General features: G+C 37.0%; 1 protein-coding gene across 1 annotated transcript; it reads left to right on the forward strand.

Moving 5' to 3' along the window:
- The first annotated feature begins 1,596 nt into the window (after positions 1 to 1,596).
- On the forward strand, positions 1,597 to 14,876 carry Ccdc110 (coiled-coil domain containing 110). Its single transcript, XM_015485999.2, is given in 6 exon segments — positions 1,597 to 1,696; positions 2,046 to 2,297; positions 9,900 to 9,955; positions 10,243 to 10,308; positions 11,582 to 11,692; positions 12,487 to 14,876. Coding segments are annotated over 6 exon segments (2,736 nt in total). The 3' UTR covers positions 14,638 to 14,876.
- The last annotated feature ends 4,615 nt before the right edge of the window (positions 14,877 to 19,491 follow it).

Raw genomic sequence — 19,491 nt, forward strand, 5'->3', positions numbered from 1 at the left:
TGCTGAGACCAAAAGACCAGACTAGAACAATTAGGGGAAAAAAGTTTATTTTAGAGCTCATAGATCTCAGGGCTCAGGTGAGGCAGAACATCATGGCAGAAGAGTGTGGTAGAGGATAGCGGCTCAGGACAAAGCAACCTGAGGAAGTAGAGAACTCCACTCACCAAGAACAAAATATATACCCCAAAGGCATGCCCCCAGGGACTCTCCTCTTCCAGCCACAGCCCACCTACCTACAGTTACCACCCAGTTAATCCCTATCAGGGTATTAAAGCACTGATTAGATTAAGACTCTCATAACTCAACCATTTCATCTGTCAACTTTCTTGCATAGTCTCACACATGAGCTTTTGGAGGATACCTAATATCCAAACCATAACACCTTCATAATCCACAAATATTACATAAGTTGGAGTTATTACAGAATATTAAGTTATGCTATTTATTATATTACTAGAAGTTAATACATAGTATTGCATAAAATATAATAATTCATTATAGAAATTTCATTAGCATACAATTTAAATTTTTTTAATGTAATGGCTTTCTTTTCTTTATTTAGCTTTTTATTGGTGCTTTATAGGTGTACATTAGGATGGGATTTCTTGTTACGCATTCATACATGCATGCCATATAATTTGGCCAATATCACTCCCCAACACTTCCCCCACCTCCCCTTCTTCCACTCCCTGCTCCCTCTCCTCTACTGATCTCCCTTTGATTTTCATGAGGTTCCTATCCCACAACTTTTATTTTTTCTTTTTTCCTCCCTAGCTTCCACTTAGGAGAGAAAACATGCAACCCTTGACCTTTTGAGTTTGGCTCATTTTACTTAACATAAAGGTTCCAGTTCCATCCATTTTCCTACAACTGACATAATTTCATTTTTATTTATGGCTGAATAAAACTCCATTGTGCATATATGCCACGTTTTCTTTATCCATTCATCCATGATGGACACCTAGATTAGTTCCATAGATTGGTTTTTGTGAATTGTGCTGCTATAAACATGGGAATGTAAAGACTTTAATCTACATTCTCTTTTCAAAATAATGCAATTTATTTAGAGTAGTGATTTAACAGACACATTAAAGTTCTCAAAATTATAATGTATTAAAATTGTCTACAATACCATAAATTATCAAATCTAAGAGTAAGATTTTCTTGTAAGAAACAAGAAATTAGAGCAAATGAACATTGAAACTATCATAAAATTTCATTTCTATTGAAGCAAGCCATATGTTAATTATATAACAAATTATTATATCATAGTGACTTTAAATTCTTTATGACTGTGATTTAAAATTTGAATTTTCAGTGACTGTATTCTATGTGTAATGGTTGATATTGCAAAATAAATATTATATACTAATTTAAATGCTGCTCAAATCCCTAAATGCTGAGACCACACTGATGGGTGGGTTGAAATAAGTGGAATAAAACGATAAGACAATGAAATGGCGTGGCAGAAGCAAAAAAAAAAAAAAAGGTGAACAGCTGTCCCCAAATGTCCCCCTTTCTTCATACAGCTTTGGTCCAACAGGTGCTATCTTAAGTCATCATATGATCAAAACCAAGTGCTGTTTAGCAGGAAGGATGCGGGAGAAAACGCCCAAGTGGGATTGTACCCTGGATTTGGGAAAGAGGAGCAAAGGGGAGGTCCTTCCCACCTCGCAGATGTCCTGGGCACTGCTGGGTGGGAAAGTGTCTGAAGAGCCTGAGCAAGACCCACTTGCGCTCGAGGCAAAGGGGTGGGGGTGGGGCGCCGCCTCCCGGTCACCCAGTTACTAGGCAACGGGATGCCCCAGCGTGAAGCCACTGAGGGGAATGCGTGGGGCTAGGCAGTTGGTGGAGAGATCTTGAGCAGCAGAAATGAGCCCCGGTAATAACGGGGCCAGGGGGCTGCTCCTCTAGGGGGGACCCTGGGAAGTGGAGGGTAAAGTAGAGCGCAGCTGGGTCGCTTCACCCCTAAGCCGCAGGGATTTCCCGGGTCGTCTGGAGCGCGGATCTTCTTAACTAGCCGCTCATCCCCTGCTCTGCCCCAGAGAAGCACCCTCTTCGCTCCCCGCTGCCGCTGCGTGGCGGCAGCGCGCCCTCTGGTGGCCGCAGGGGGCATGGACCACCTGGCTGGGGCTCCTGGTCGGCTCCACTCCTCCCAACGGAACCAAAGACCTTGCTGGGTTCTGTTACAGAAAAACACACTGAGGAAGAGGACGCGGTCGACTCCGTTCTCCTTTCAGCGTCCAAGATCCTAAATGCCTCCGAGGGGTTAAAAGAAATTGGTGGCAGTGAAACAGGTAAAATCTTCCAGGCCAAGTTGCTCCTATGGCAATGATGCTACATCTGTACTGCATACAGACAACCGGCACATTGCTTAAGTCCACTGGCTGACGGATGCACTTAGTAACTATTATGATACTAACGATAGCCACATACCACTCTAACCACGTAAATGTATCCATTCATTCGATCCTCACAACAGTCCTATGAAACAGGTACTATCCATTATCCCCACTTTACAAAGAGGTTAACTAACTCCCCAAGGTCACACAGGTAGCAAAGGATAGGGTCAGAATTCAGCAGGTTGTCTCTAGAATACAGGTCTTAACCAACACTCTACTATACTTCATCTTTAGATGGCAAGTATTGAGGTTTTTGGACAGACACTAAAAAGATACTTCTTTTCTAAGAAAACTACTTTTCACAGTAAATATTTGTGGACTACAGATTATTGTACAGGGAGGATGTTTGAAAAAAACCAAGTGGCTACAGTTTTCAAACTTTGCATGAACCGGGAATAAGGTTGTGTAAATATCCAGGTAAGGAACCCGAGGACACTGAAGCTGGAGTCTCATTTCCTTGAGAGAAGCCCTCAGTGATTATGCGCCTGTGGCTAGTGTTCAGGGGGACATGCCAGGGAAGGAGCAGAACACTTGAGCAGAGGCAGTACCTAGACAGACTAACAAAGTGAGGACCCAGTTGCTGATAACCCATGTGCATCATATAGATATCCAGAAGCAGAAAAGTGTTCAAATAGAAGCTTGAAATGGGAACGAGATTTCTGCAATTTCACAAATCCAGAAACTTCACAAATGCCTCGGCAAGGTCCCTGAAAGAAGAGGCCAGAACAGCCGCACCTCAGTAGACGAAAGACAACTGGATACTCAGTCACCACCAAAATGAGAAACATTAAGTGGAGGCCAGCAGGACCAGTCTCCTCTCTGCTCTTTGGCCCACCCTCCTCCATCCATGAGACTCTGGCTTCCTTGGAGAACTGTGAGGGGTAAAAGGGACAGGAGAGAAAGAGTCCTCCTCACAAAAAAACTTAAACATTAAACTGGCCCAGTATTTTACCTCCAAGAGAGTACTTAAGATTGAAGAGATGGGGATACTTCAATTTGGCAAGACTATGTGCTGTCTAGGGCGCTGGAGAAAGATGCCAATATTTATAGAAAATGAAGTTACTTATAAAATAACACAAATACTTGTTTACAAGTTACAGTCTCTCTTGCCAGAGCATAGTGTTTACAAGTGCAGGATATAGCACAGGACAGGTACTCAGTAAATGCTAGATATATCAAATCAGGTACTGCCAAGGATGGCTGGATTTGCTACAACTGAAGGCACATTAGGAGGTGTGACTTTGGACCCTCTTTCTGTATTGTCTACACTTCACTGTCACCAAGTGATCCATTCTGATTACTAAGCAACAAAATATTTACTTGATTTGCCTAAATAGTGCTAATTATTCATGCAAATAAGAACAATGAGTTCACATAATTAGCCTTTGATTCATTGAAATGAGTATATAAAGAGACACTCTTGAACTTCAGGATGACCAACATTTTTTTTTTTCTAGGACCTCTGTCCTACCCAAGTCTTCATTCATTTTGTTTGTCTGCCAAACAAATATTTCTGAGCACTGCTGTGTATCCAGGGCTGTTCTATCTATTGGGATCCAAGAGTGAACACCATATGTAAGACCCCTGCCCATATGAAGCTTACCTCCTAGTCGGGAGAACAGACAGACACAGGATATTGTGTGCAAGATGGCAGTAAATCTTATGGAGAAAAGTAAGGCAGAGAAGGAGGTGTGGAGCATGTGCAATGTCAGAGGTGGGTGGGGAATGTGCAATTTTAAATAGGGCAGGTGATAGGAGAAAACACCTCTCAGCGGGTCACATCTGATGGAGGTCTAGAGGAGGTGAAGAAGCAATCACTGCACAGTTTTAGGGAGAGAGCCAGCAACTGCCATATCCTGAGTCCAGAGAATGTCAAGACCATGTGTTGTCCAGGGCGCTGGAGAAAGATTGAGCTTTATTGAGCATTGACGACATATCGTGTACTGGATATAAAGGCTCTACCAACAAACTTGCCTAGAGTTATCCCCTCACCTTGTTTGTGGCAAAGCCAGGACTCAAATCCAGGCAACCCAACTCCATAGTTCATCGCTCTCACAGTTGTACAGAATGTGCCACAACTCATGGGCCTCCTACAACAAGTACTTGAATCATTGTAGCAAACCTAGTATTTGAACCTGAGAGTTACAAATCTTTGAAGCTGAGAGTCATTGCCATGTTTCATTTTTAAAACTCGTTTGCTTCCCTTACTTGGTTGGCCAGAGGTATGGCCCTAATACCTCCCACAAACACTCAATATGACATAACTTTCTGCAGCCTTTTAATAAATCCCTTAATGTTCACATTATATCTCAAGTCACTCCACTGATCTTTTCTTTTTTTTTTTTACTTTTGACACTTAAATATGAGATAGCTAGAGAATTTAAGTTGAATATAATATGAATATTTCTTGCATAGTCCATAGACCATAAGCTTCTTGAGGGATGGGACCTATCTTCCACCTCATCTAAATGCCTCCTAATACCATATGTTCAACAGGAACTTAAGAGGAACATGTGATTATGTGCTATGATAATGTCTATCTGGTTCTTTGATAGTGTCTGTGTTGCTCTTTATTTCTGAATTTTAAATTAACTTTCCTTTGGGAATAAGTAGCAGCCAAAGACTCATAAGAAAAACAAAGGGTATTTTAATAGCTTTAAAAATAGGTGAATCCAACTTTCAGCCTACTCTCTGCCTGTAGTGATCATCTGGACATTGCTAGAGAAAAACACTCATTTTTGAGTCATAACATGAATCTAAAAGGAGCGTTCAGTGCTATTTGGCAAACTTACTTTATTGCCCCCAACAAATTCTTTTTCAAACCTCTCTCTTCCAAGATAGTCATTGCACTCCTCTTGTTCTCAAATCCCCAATTCCTCTTTCCACCACCTCGCAACTCATAACACAGCCCTTTGCTATGTGAGGAAAGTAGAAGCAGTAAGACCAAAACTCACTCACCCTCCACCTTCACCTTGCTTACCTACCTCCATCGTTACCCATATGCTCTGCCTTCCCCCTGCTTCAATGAAAGAATTGTACCTACTTAATCAAAGACTAATTCATCAGGATCCCTTCTCTTCTGGAATTCTAAAGTACTTAGCTGAATTAAGTTGCTGAATAATGAACCACTAAAACAAGAAACAACACCACACACACACACACACACACACACACACACAAAGCTGAATCATGAAGTTATAAAAATCCTTCTAGACTTTCAGTGAGAGATTTTAGAGTGAAGAAAGATGACAGATCTTCCTTCCTTAGTGCCAAATGAAATGAACTAAAAAGTGCTAGAAAACGAGCAAAAATTTCACTAGCAGCACCTGAAGAAGGAAGGGGGCACTCCCTTAGGTCACAAGATCAGAAAGTGGAGGCCAAAATTAAAAACAGAAGGTCCAGGCAAGCCAAACCATTTCCTGGCTCCTGATTCTGCCCGATTTGTAGAAGCAATAAAGCAAGTCAAAATCCTGAGAATACTCTTGAACATCCCCAACCCATTTGTGAATGAAAAAAGAGAAAACACCTTTCTGTAGGTTAGGATTCATATGTGTAGAGTGTAGCAACTTCTGGAAACAGATGGGTACACACTTGGAGATTGATTAACAAACAGGAATTTACTGTAAGAAATGCAGAGGTTCTGGGTGGTTCTGCCACTAGCCCATGGAATGGCTTTGTGGGGATTTTAAAGAGGCCCATCCTCTTCTGAGTGGATGCACACCCACCCCAAGTGCTGGTTAGTTGAGTAGAAAGAGCATAGGATGATTTGAGCCCCACACAGCCTTTTGGCCAGGAACCCTTGTCCAGTAAACAATCCTACATGGCAACCCCAGGTCCAGGGCTCTGAATTGACAGAATTGAGAGAATGAGCCAAGTCAGAAGAGTATTTCCTCAAGGAAGGTGCATCCTACCACTAAATTTCTAACCAAAGTCTCAGGGAATACCACCAAAAGTATCACCAAAGAGACCAAATCCTCCAACAAAGCCTGTCAATACTGTTCCGAAAGATTTTTCCTTTTGCAGACAGCTACACTCAATTTTTACCCTGGCCCTGAATCTATAGCTCAGAGGGATAGACTAATGGGGGCTCATGGAAGGATGTAAAAAAATAAAAATCTAAAATACTATTCAAAAAAACAGAAATTCTGAACAGAATTGTCAAGGTCAAGTTAAACATGAGCCATATGACAAGAAACAGCATGGTAACTATGTAATTGTACCGTGGCCAAAAAATGAAGAGATGGAAGATAGAAAATATAGAGAGAAGCAATGTATAAACCCCATTGTGTTTTCTTAAGAATCTTTTCTTTACTATATCACTTCACTGAGTCTATAGGTTTCTTTTGAACCCTTATTTCTTCCTTGGTTTTAGCAAAAGGAATCCTATATTTAGCTTTGAACTTGTAAGTTCTTCTAATAGAAGAGGGCGGGTATTGCTGCAGGAAGGAGATGTAATTTTGAACAGCAACACCATTAAGAATAAAGAGGAAGGCTAAAATTATTTCCAAGAATAATATCCTATCTTTGGTATTTAAATAGTTTTATGAGTATTATGGTTACAGAACAGAATGTAAACATCATGAAACTTCACTATGAAAATAACACAAACAGCGAATATCATGAAAAGTGGGGGTAGATGTGGAAGGAATTATAATGCTAGCTTTCTCATTTTTCTTGGGAGGAAGTAAATCAACACTGATTCACAACAGAAATAAATGTTTTAAAAACATGATGATTCTGACCTCTTGTTCATGATATATTTTCTTTCTTTCTTTCTTTGAAACATTTTTCTTAACTGACACATAGTAACTATTTGTTTATGAGGTACAGTGTGGCATTTCAATGTATATATATATGTGTGTGTATATATATATATGTGTGTGTGTGTATATATATATATATAATGTGTAATGATTACCTCAGGGTGATTGGCATATCCATCACTTCAGTAGCGTGTGTCATATGACCCCAGAGCCCAATGAAGGATAAGTACCCAAAATTGACAATGTTAGTTTTGGGTGGTGGAATTCCAGATAATATCTTCTTTTTGATTTGCATGACCTATTTGAATTCATTAGAAGAAGATATCTGAGTGAATAAAAAACTTTGAGATGCCTTCCTGCCTCCATCCCAGCCTTACTTCAGTTTGTTTGTTTGTTTCTTTCTTTCTTTTTCTTTTTCTTTTTTTTTTTTTTTTTTTTTGCCATTTTATTCCCAGTTAGATGCAAAGCTAAGCAACATCCTGGTAAACACACTGGCCCTCTCTGTCTTTGACTGAGGTGGCATTCTGTAATTGGTCACACACATCTCCAGGCTCCCAACCAGTTTTGCCCTATCAGTGATGAAGGCCAAGTGACAAAGGAGTTGGCAACCAGTTTCTACAACACCTAGCAGACTACCAATCCAAAAGAGGCCTCTTAATTAGGCACAGTGGAACATGCCCATAATCCCAGAGGCTCAGGAGGCTTAGGCAAGAGGATCACAGGTTTGATGCCAGCCTCAGCAACTTAGCAAGATTGTAAGCAACCTAGTGGGACCCTGTCTCAAAATAAAAAGGGCCAGGGATATAAATCAGTGGTTAATGACTCTGGGTACAAATCCGTGATACAAAAAAAAAAAAAGAAGAAGAAGAAAAAAAACTCTTTCAAAGCCCTTATGTAAGGGCAGAACTTGTTGGGCTAGAATTAGCCTAGAAGACCGTTCAATCTTAACTCTCATTTCATTCAGTTTTTTTTTTCACTTCTTTAATTTAAAAAAGAATTAACGCAAGTTGCCTAACATATGAACAAAGAGGGATATATGTAAGGAAATTTGCACATATCACATAGTCTCTCCCCTGTTGCATATCTATAACCTATCTTCCAGGAAATGTTGGGTATGTGATAACTATTCTCTATCGTCAAGAGAAGCTTGAGCACTTTTGTCCACTCTGTGTTGGTATTGGAAGCATCAAGGAAAAGAGAACTCAAACACTGGATACAACTACATTTGAGTCACAAAGCAAAGACAGGTGCAAGATAATTTTCTGCAGTAGCTACTGAACTCCAATGGCCAGTAGGTCACCGTTGGTAACCAATGTAGGACAACTGGTCTGCACACACCCCTCCTGTGCTGTAGCAGAATGCCCCACTTCAGGGAGATGGTAGTGTATTGGTCAGGGTTGGTCAGTTTTCATAAAATGCACACACTTAAGTCTCACCCACGGCCCATGTGGATAGTGGAATTTGGGTTTCCTCTATGTGTTGTGGGCTGGCTGCAAAATAAAGTTAAGAAAAGAAGGTGGTGAAAAAAACCACATGACACTGAAAGTAATTTTGAAAAGCGAGGGCAGGATGGCTCTTTGACCTTAAGGGTTGGGCTACCACACTGGAAAGAGAGAGTGAGAGCCCACATTTGCTTTATTATATGGGGCAAACTTCAAAGGTTTTTCTATAGAATGTTCTTCTGCCAAATAAGCTAGGCAGTGGGCTGTCCAGCTCCAAATGGGTTACGCCCAACTCTGGAGCTACAAGATGGGTCTCCCTAGCCAAGGGAAGGCAGAGGTCAGTGCATTGAGCAATCCATTAACTGGGAGGAGCCACAAAATAGCTTGCAATGCCAAACCCGTGAAGATGTTCAAATAGGGGAGGCCCTCCACACTTGAGCAGAACAAAGAAATACACATTGAGGCTAAAATGGGGAAATGTGTCAGGAGCTGTGGTGTATGCCTGTAATCCCATTGACTCCAAAGGTTAAGGCAGAAGGATCACAAGTTCAAGGCCAGGCTTAAGCACTTTAGGGAGACTCTCAGCAACAGATCAAAGCTGTCTCAAAATAAAAAAATTTAAAAGAACGGGGTATGTAACTCAGTGGTAAAGCATCCCTGGTTTCAATTCCCAAATAAATAAGTAAAATGGGGGAAAAATATTTCCACACAAGGTGATAAGTTTAACATAAACTGTGAGCACTCTGTTCATAAGGAAGTTCTTACGTGGCTGAGAGGGGACCAAAGGACTATGCACATTGAATTGCCTTTCCCAACAGAAGGAACATGTGGATCTTTCTAGTGCTTTGCTTAATAGCAAGGCTCACAGTATGTTGTTAATCCAACCTGTTCTGCATTAAAAGGGGGAAAAAGTCACATTACAATTTTATTAAACTGAGAACTAATACAGTATCCTGCCAAGTCTCCTATGATATGAGGATTATTAGTTTGTTTTTTCACAAAAGAAATGTAGTCTGTATCTCAGAATCAAGGATATTTGAGCTTTTAAGATTTTTCAAGTTAGGTGCCACAAAGTAGTGGTTTATTATAAAAGTAAAACCATAATACTCAAGTGGGTATTTTAAGTCAAATGAAAATTACTTCTTAAATTTGTGATTACCATAATGTCGATGTTAAATATTCTCATTATCTCATTGTCTTCCTATCCAAGAAAGTTAGGAATTTGCTATTTTTATTTACTGAGAAATAAAATTTAAAAATTAAACCACATTTTTTTCAAATTTACTTCTCAGAATATGGCTGCATATCAGAATCTGAAAACCAAATCCAACCACAGTCAGCACTGAAAGTGAGTCTATTTCATTTTATTAGCTCCAAAATCCTATGCAAAGGCTGAACTTGTCCAGAATAAATATTTCCCAAATGCTTGTTGGTTCTTCCACTTTGTCTTCACAAAAATCTTTATGAAAGAGCTCTGGAGAGTCAGCAAAATGACTAAGAATTTGAATCACCTGACTCTCATATGATGCTTTCTGATAATGGTAACATTAGGGGATATAAAAATCAGAACAATCCAAGATTATGTTTAGCAGCCTAAAAATATTCAATTTAATACTTTGTTTAATTTCATTATAGGTCCTTCAGCATCAGTTAGAATCATTTCAGGCTCTGCGAATACAGACTTTGCAGAATGTTAGCATGGTATGGTTCTTTTCATCTCTCTATAGGATACATTGTGACTTAACATTTATCTTCCCATCTCCTAACTACAACTACTTAGCCAGTGGATAAACTGATGTAGAATTTAACATATCAGAAGCCATGACATAGTTCAAGCTCAAAATTGTTTTGAGGAAACTACATTCTCTCTTTCATACTTATTATTTGGATATAAGGCAAAAAGAAAAAGCATTAGCTGAGTTCTAAAGTGCTATTTATACACAGTCAACAAATAGGGACCCTCATTGAAAGGTTTAAAATATAAGTCAAACTGGCTTAGCGGGGGAAACATACTCTATTACCTCAAGTAACCAAAAATCCTAGAAATAGCTCACTTCAAGATGGCTTCATGTATATGATCAAGATTCATGAGGTTGGGGTTGTGGCTCAGTGGTAGAGCACTTGCCTACCATGCATGAGGCACTGGGTTTGATTCTCAGAACCACATAAAAAGAATATATTGAATCTATCTACAGCTAAAAATATTTTTTAAAAAAATTCATGTTATCAGGAACAAGTCTCACTCCATATCTTGCTTTCCAGGAGTGAATTCTCTGACTTGATATGGTGACAAAGGGATGCTAGGAGCTCTGAGACTTTATTCTTCCAGATCAGAGTGGAAAAGAGAAGAAAGCCATGCTTGTTCTCTCCCTTAACGGCTTATACACCCAGTGTTCTTGTGCTAAGAGGAACTGCAGGGAAATGGAAGAGAAGACAAACTCTTCTGCAGAGTGATAGAATGTTCTGTTCTGTTCTGATGACAGAGATCAAAGATCTCATATTTACTAAATAATGTAAAAAAATAAAACACCTAAAATTATTTTAATATAGTTCATAAAATGTTACTGGTTCACTAAGTTATCTTTCTGATTTTGTTATTAAGAAAGATAAAAATTAGAACAATCCAATTTAATTTAATTTTCTTAAAGCCTCCTTTAATGATACATATTTACAATAAAGTAAGCACACTTAATTTTATATTCTCTGTGATGGAAAGAATTTTTATGTATAGAAAATGAAAAAATATGGGCTGGGGCTGGGGCTCAGTGGTAGAGCGCTCGCCTAGTATGCTCGAGGCACTGGGTTCCATCCTCAGCACCACATAAATATAAAATAAAGACATTGTATCCACCTAAAACTTAAAAATAAATATTTTTAAATGTAAAAATATTTTTCAATTGTAATATCTATTATTCCTATACATTTATAAGTTTATGAATCTGAAATTCTAACATTCTCAATTTATCTTTTACAGGTACAGTCTGAAATCAGTGAGATACTGAACAAAAGTATTATTGAAGTAGAAACCCCACAATTTGGCTCAGAAAAAAATCTAGCATTCAGTACACACACTGAAAAGAATTCGGTATGTTATTTATACAGATCATTCCTACATTCAGGTGCTTCAAAATGTTACTACTACTAGTTTACCTTCAGCTTTACATTCTCCCCCTCTTCACAGGAAGAACTGACTGTCAGAGACGAAAATAAGGAAGTTTCTATCCTGAAGACCTTAAAAGACGTACGTTTACTTCTCTACTTCTGCAGTTTTCCTATTCCTTTTGGAGTCTGTGAGGGATGTTTGAGTTAGTCCAGATACTGAAAGATTTCCAAGTAAATTCAAATACAAGGCAGTTTGTATAGCCTCTCCATACACTTAGGATTGACCCAGTCTGAACTCCCTAGAGCAAGAGCTAATCAGGGTGACCCTCACTGTGTCCATACTGATTTGAAATCATATTTTTTTTCAGGATAGTTATAACTCTAAAATGACCTAAAACTAGGAATGCAAGCAGAAGTGGAAATATTTGCTTTCCTGAAACTCTCCCTTGACCTATCTATGACCTTCTCCACCTATTTTTGATGTTCTGTTGATGGATGTTAAATTTCTATTTCTGAAATTGAGGGGTTAGTCCATGTATCTCATCCCCTCAGGAAATAAGTGCAAATTCTAAACAAATTGAGGAGATCAGAATCACAGGTTAAATGTTGTTAAATTTTCTGGAAAATAAACCATACCTGTTAGGCTTTTTTGCTGTATAAAAGTAGATACCATGTTTATTTTGGTTATATGAATAAATCATCCACAAATTATTATCTTAATTTCTTGATCATATGGCAAATGACAGTACATTTATAGTGTGCTTTTATTGTCAACAGCCTATAGAGAAGCCAGAAGAAATCTTTTCTATGGAAAAAATTCATCATTTTGAGGATTCCATGATTCGTCCTTCAATGGATGAAAAATTCAGTAGCAATAATGTTAACAGTCTCTCTCAAAGTATAAATATTCCATCCCAGATGCAGTTCAAGGACATATTAACTCTTGAGAACTTGAGAACTCCAACAGATAATTCAGCTTCAAACATAATAATTATGAACCCTTCAGAAAATTCTGACATATTGAAGAATTATAATAATCAGTACAGTTTTCTACCTAAAATATCTCAAAATGTGATATCTCAAGCAGATACAAGTATTCTGGATAAATCCAAAATGGACATGCCTTTTCTGAAGCATGGGTTTTGTGAAAATTTGGATGATATTTGCTACTCGATTAAGCAAATGAAGGAAGAGCTTCAAAAGTCACATGATAGGGAACTGGCACTTACAAGTGAACTTCAAACCTTAAAAACCAACCCAAATATTCAAAGAAATGGGAACTATGACCTGTTCCCCATTCACAAGGAAAAAATTGACTTCACTAAGGAGGAAAGCATAGAAAGTAACTTAAATGAAGATATAAAATCAAAGAGAATTTCAGAATTAGAGGCATTAGTAAGCAAGTTACTCCCACTCAGGGAAACAGTGTCAAAATTCCATGTGAATTTTTGTAGGAAATGTAAAAAATTATCTAAGAGTGAAATACACAGGGGAAAAAATAATGAGAAAAACAATAAAGACATTCCTATCAACGGCAAGACTATTACAGATTTAAAATTCCATTCCCGAGTTCCAAGACATACACTATCATTCCTTGACCAAACAAAACATGAAATAAAAGACAAAGAAGGGAAACCATTTATAGTAAAACACGGATCAGTAGTAGCTGAAAATGAGAAAACATCTAAAGTCAATTCTGTCACTGAGCAGTGTGTTGCAAAAATTCAGTACTTACAGAATTACCTAAAAGAATCTATGCAGATACAGAAAAAAGTATCAGAACTGGAAAACGAAAATCTAACCCTGAAGACCAAAATAAAGCCTCTAGTCTTTACCACACAATCTCTGATACAGAAAATTGAAAGCCACGAAAAGCAACTGAAGAATTTGGTTGAAGAAAAAAACACTATTCAGTCCAAGTTAATTAAAGCAGAAGACGACAGCAAAGAATGTCTTAAAGAATTTAAGAAAATAATTAGCAAATATAATGTTCTCCAAGGCCAAAACAAAATGCTTGAGGAAAAAAATAGTCAGCTTGCTTTGGAGAAGCAACAAATGTTGGATGCATTTGATCAGCTAAAAAGTAAGGAACATAAAATTCAGAACGATATGGCCCTTGTCACTAGTGAAAATAATAGAATGAGTATAGAAATGGAAGCAATGAAAACAAATATTCTCTTGATACATGATGAAAAAGACATTCTGGAGAAAAAAACATACCAGCTCCTCCAAGACAAAAGTTCACTTGAAAATGAGCTAAAAGAAAACCAGCTGGAGATCCTGCAGCTAAAAGAGAAGGAAAGACTGGCAAAAAATGAGCAAGAGTCGCTTCTTCAAATCTTAGAAACGATTAAAAATGAAAAACTGAACCTTGAAACAATATTACAAGATGCTACTACTGCTCGACAAATGATGGAAAGAAAAATTGAGACTCTTCAAACTTACCAAAATGCTTCAGAAGAGAGTTTTCTGAAAGAAATTAAAAATGCAAAATCAGAAGCAAATATTTATAAAAACAGCTTGTCAGAAATCAGCAAGGAATGCGAAATGTTATCAAAAATGGTAGTGGAAATTAAGACAGATAATCAAATTCTGAAAGAAGAACTAAAGAAACATAGTCAAGAAAATATGAATTTTGAAAACAGCCTCAGTCGACTTACTGAAGACAAAATGCTTTTAGAAAACTATGTAAGAAGTATAGAAAATGAAAGGAACACCTTGGAATTTGAGATGCGGAATCTTCAGCGAGAATATTTGAGTTTAAGTGATAAAATTTCTAGTCAGCATCATGACCTAACAAAAACGACTCACATTTCAAGATGAGAGAAATTCCATTTTGACAACTATAATACTTATGAAGACACTTCTAATCCTAGGAGTAGGCCTTTAGCTCATGATTTGAAAGGTATGTATGTTGTGGTAGATTAGTAGAGACGTGTCAAGAGTCTTATAGCCTATTGGGCACTAACCAGAATATAGAAATAAGAAGGAAACTTAAGATGAATACCATTTAGTTTTGTAACATTCATAACCAATTTACTATATAATGGAATTATTGGGGGATTTTGTGTTTTAAATGAAATTCATATTTTATTTATATTACTCATATACATTGAATATGCAAAAAGAATCTTTGGGCAGGGAGCAAGAGTTTTAAAATTATTATTCTGAAGTATATTAAGCATTCCCATTTTTAAAAAAATAAATACTCTTTTTTTTTCCAGGAATTCCAAGTAAACTGTATCAAATGTTTCCATCCAAAATATGTAAATAAATTTCCAAAACTCAATGTTTCAAATACTTTTGTCCAAGTACTTTTTCCCACAGCATAATCTTAAATTCATTTTAACATAGGATTATAATTACCTTTTAATTGATTAAACTAGTTTTTAAAATCAGAATTTGTCAAGAACTGTGAATAAACTGAGATTTTACCCAATTAGTAAGCAAATGTTAGCCTGCCACAATTTTATGGAATCTAGTAAAAGACATGAAACTCCTGGATCAGAGATAAAGAAAAGGTTTGTTATAATGATAGCAGTAGATAGAGTATTGACATTTTTGCATCATTTCTCCAAGGCTTAATTCCTGAAGAGAACTACAAAGTGGGCTGTATTATAGGAGAGAAACCCTGAGTTTATGGAAGCCAAATATTTTATAGTGTGCAGTAAGCATGACTGCTCTTTGCTCTAGATGGAAACACTATTTTATTGAGAGTAAGATTCCTAACTTGTCTTCAAAGGAAACACAAGCTGTAGCTTCCAAAGCTATGAGCAAAACTGTCCTTTGCTCCAGAGGACAGCACTCATTATTCTTGTCTATAAGCTATACAATTCCTTGTTGAATTTTGTCAAATGTTTTTTCTGCATGGTTTTCCCCCTTTAATTTATTAAAGGGTAAATTAAATTAATTTTGAAGTATTACATCAACCTTGCATTCCTGGATCAAGCCCCACTGGGTCACTTTATATTATTCTTTTAATGTATACTCCTGGATTTGTTTTGATAATATTAATCATTTTGTTAAGAATTTCTACTTCTATATAGGATATTGGTTTGTTACATTATTTTTTGCAAGAATTATTGTGGAATTGGTATTATTGATAAGTAATATTATTTCTTCCTTATTACATAATAGAATTCACCAGAGGGTCTAGATTTTTCTAAATGCAAAGGTTCCAAATTGCAAAATGAATTTTACTAATTGATATACAACTATTCAGGTTTTCTATTTCTCTTTATATTTTGAAAAATTGGACATTCTGAAGAATTTGTACATTCAAGTTCTTAAGTGTAGTGGCATGAAGCTGTTAGTAATAGTCCATATGTTTTTAATGTCCAGAGGACCTGTGACAATATACTCTTAATTTCTGACACAGATAATTTGGGGTTCTCCTTTTTTTTAATTTCTTTTTCCTTTATCAGTCTTGCTAGAGCTATATCAATGTCATCGCTCTTTTTTGGATACCAGCTTCTTGTTTCATTAACTTTTTTCTCTGTTGATTTTTTTATTCCATTGATTTCTGTTCCTCATTTAACCATTTCCTTCCTTCTGCTTATTTTGGTATTAATTTGTTCTTTCTTTAGTTTCTTAAGGTGGAAGATTAGGTATGTGGTTTGAAACCCTCGTCTTTATCTAATCTGTACATTTAAAGCTATAACTTTCAAGCACCACTTTAGCTGCACCACACTCATGTTTTTTCACTTAGTTCAAAATATTTCCTCTTTTATTAGTTATTGTTTGATCTAGCTGAATATTTAGAAGCAACTTGCTTAATTTCAAATATTTGGAGATTCTCAGATATCTTACTGTTACTGATGCAGAAATTATGTATGATCACAGAGCATACTACACATAATTTGGTTGTTTTGATTTGGGAAGACTTATTTTATTGCCCAGAATATGGTCTATCCTGGTTAATGTAAACTTGAGAAGAATGTATATTCTGCTATATTGAATGGAGTGTTCTATAAATGTAACTCAGTAGAGGTGGTTACAGTGTTGAAAAAATCTGCATCTTTACTGCTCTTCTGTCTACTTGTTCAATTACTGATAGAGAAATAGGAAAATGGGTTTTCTCATTCTATCAGTTTTTGTTTCATGTGTTTTAAAGTCCTTGATGTGTGCATGCACATTTAGCACTATTCTATCTTATTGGTGAACTGTTCCCTTTATTATGAAATAACCCTCTTTATCCCTGATGATACTCCTTGTTCCAAAATCTTTGACTGATACTACTCTAGTCCCGCTAGTTGTTGTTAGTGTTTACATAGCATTATATGTTTTTCTATCCTTTTATTTTGTAATGCTGAATTGGAAGGAAAAATTTTTAATAATCAAACAGTATATACCATCAAAAATTGACTACTAAACCCTGAAAGTCAAATGTAAAATCAAATAACTGAGAAAAGAACTAATGATGAGCAGTATACCCTTTTAAACACAGAACTAAGATTAAAGAATAGTAAGAATTATAATTGCAAAGTAGTATATCATTTAAAAAACATTGGCAAAATAGAACAAAGCAAATATAAGTGAACAGTTAGGTACACCCTTTTACTTTTATTTAACCTGTCTTTTGTCTATTGTGTTTACTGCTACATCTCAGTGCCCAGAAACATGCCTGGAACTTTTGTTAAATAAATAATAAATGAAAAAGCTCATAGAATTTACAGGGAAATGGATGGCATTANGATGGGAAAGGCAGCGGAGCACAACAGACACTAGTATGGCAATATGTAAATCAATGGATGTGTAACTGATGTGATTCTGCAATCTGTGTATGGGGTGAAGGTGGGAGTTCATAACCCACTTGAATCAAAGTGTCGAATATGATATGTCAAGAAATTTGTAATGTTTTGAACAACCCACAATAAAAAATTAAAAAAATAAAAAATAAAAAATAAAAAAAAAATAAAAATCAGGACCTATATGATTGGAGTCCATTCGTCTCCAAAGAAAATGCCTGATTGATATTTTGATTGGACTAAAGGCTGCATGAATACCTCATGGATACTCAATGCCTTACCCAGGAGTGAACAGGGGTTGACTTCTTTAAACCTATAGATCTACATAAACCCCTAGACAATAGCCACTCTTCAGTATCCCTCTCTGGGGACCCTCTCCCTCTTAGGGAGCTCTGCTTTCTTTCTATTACTCTAATAAATCCTGTGATTATGCTCTCAAAAAAAAAAAGAAAAAGAAAAAGCTGCCACTGTGCTAGAGAGTATCCGATAAAGCTTGGATATTCACTTGGTAGGAATGTTATGAAGACTTTTAAGCATCAAGAAGTTTAAATGAGACAACATTGTAGGTCTTTTCCTAACGGAAGTGTAATGACCCCACATTTCTTTGTGAAGATTTTTATGGTTTTCTGGCTATTTCCCATAGGCTTCTAACCAGTGTCCTTAATAAGATATGGGACAGCACAAACTGGCAAAAGACCTTTCCAGTCAACTTGTGCTCTATACTTGATCTCCTAGAAGTAAATAATCTCCACCTTACTCTATTCTCTAATTCTGATAAAGCCTGCACAGTGAATATCATACATTTAAGAATTATCATTCTTTCTATGGAGAACTGGTAAACTAGGGTACAAAATGGAATCATAAATTGATGGAAAGCAGACAGAATGCCTGGCTTTGTTTTTGTTGGTTGTGCTATGTTGGACAATATACTTGACATCTGTTTCCCTCTATTTCTTAATTTGTTAAATGAAGATTAAATAATAAATATAAACAATATGTAATCATATGGGGTGGTGTCATGACACAAGGCTAAACCAGTCAGGATCACTCCAGGTGAACTGAGCTGGCACACAGAGACAGAGAAATACCTTTTCCTTTGGGTTCTGGGATGGCTCCTCTGACCCAGCTCCCACAAAGGAGGCAAGGTAGGCAAGAAAAAGAAAGAGCACAACTGGAACCTGGTTTTATTGGGGATAAGCCATTCAAATGAGGCAAGGGGTAGGATTACAAAGGAACAGGTGAGTGCAACTCAACCCACCAGGTGACACCTACTCCTGGAGCCATGCCTCATTATCTCAGTGGAGATAAAGCCCAAGTTATTGCAGGACTTAAGGACTTAAGGGCATGTATTTCCAGAGCAGCTCCCAACAAGATAGTACTTGACACTATTATAATAAACATTCTATAAGCATTTTTGTATTTTAAATGAGTTAATATTTTTAAATCAATTATAACTAATAAAATTCAAATTAGCAAATACAACTTATTTACAAAAACTACTTGATGGATGGATTCTCCCTGTGACCTACCTGCATGGCCAGTGAACAGTTGAACAGCTCTGAAACATGAGCCATGAGCAGATTGAAAATATAGTGAGAATAAAAAAATAGAAATAAAGAAAAAAAAGGCAAAGACATGAAAAATAGATGTAGTGGGCCAGTTGGTGAGAGAGTCCTAAAGGAATCTTAAGCAACAAGAGCAGGGGCTCCGAGTGTTAATTTTATAGGTCTTAAACATCAAAGGGATTCACTGTGAAAAGGCTTCTTGAGGTGAATAGGAAGATGTTGTGAGCAAAACAGTTTAATTGGAGTTTATCAGTTTGCATTCATCTACTTCTGGGCTGCCAGGATTAGAATTCAAGGCTTTTGAACTAGTAAATTCCATGACAAACACGGAATTCTATCAACAGGAGTTATTTACAAATGGGCGTTTGCCTCCTTGCCAAAGGATTCCCAAGAGAGGAATCTCACTGTCCAAGGTTACATAGTTAAAAGTCCCAGCTCCCAAAAATGGATAATGATGATTAGTCTTTTTA

This window comes from Marmota marmota, unplaced genomic scaffold, assembly GCF_001458135.2.
Source record: "Marmota marmota marmota unplaced genomic scaffold, marMar, whole genome shotgun sequence".
NCBI classification, from domain to species: domain Eukaryota; kingdom Metazoa; phylum Chordata; class Mammalia; order Rodentia; family Sciuridae; genus Marmota; species Marmota marmota.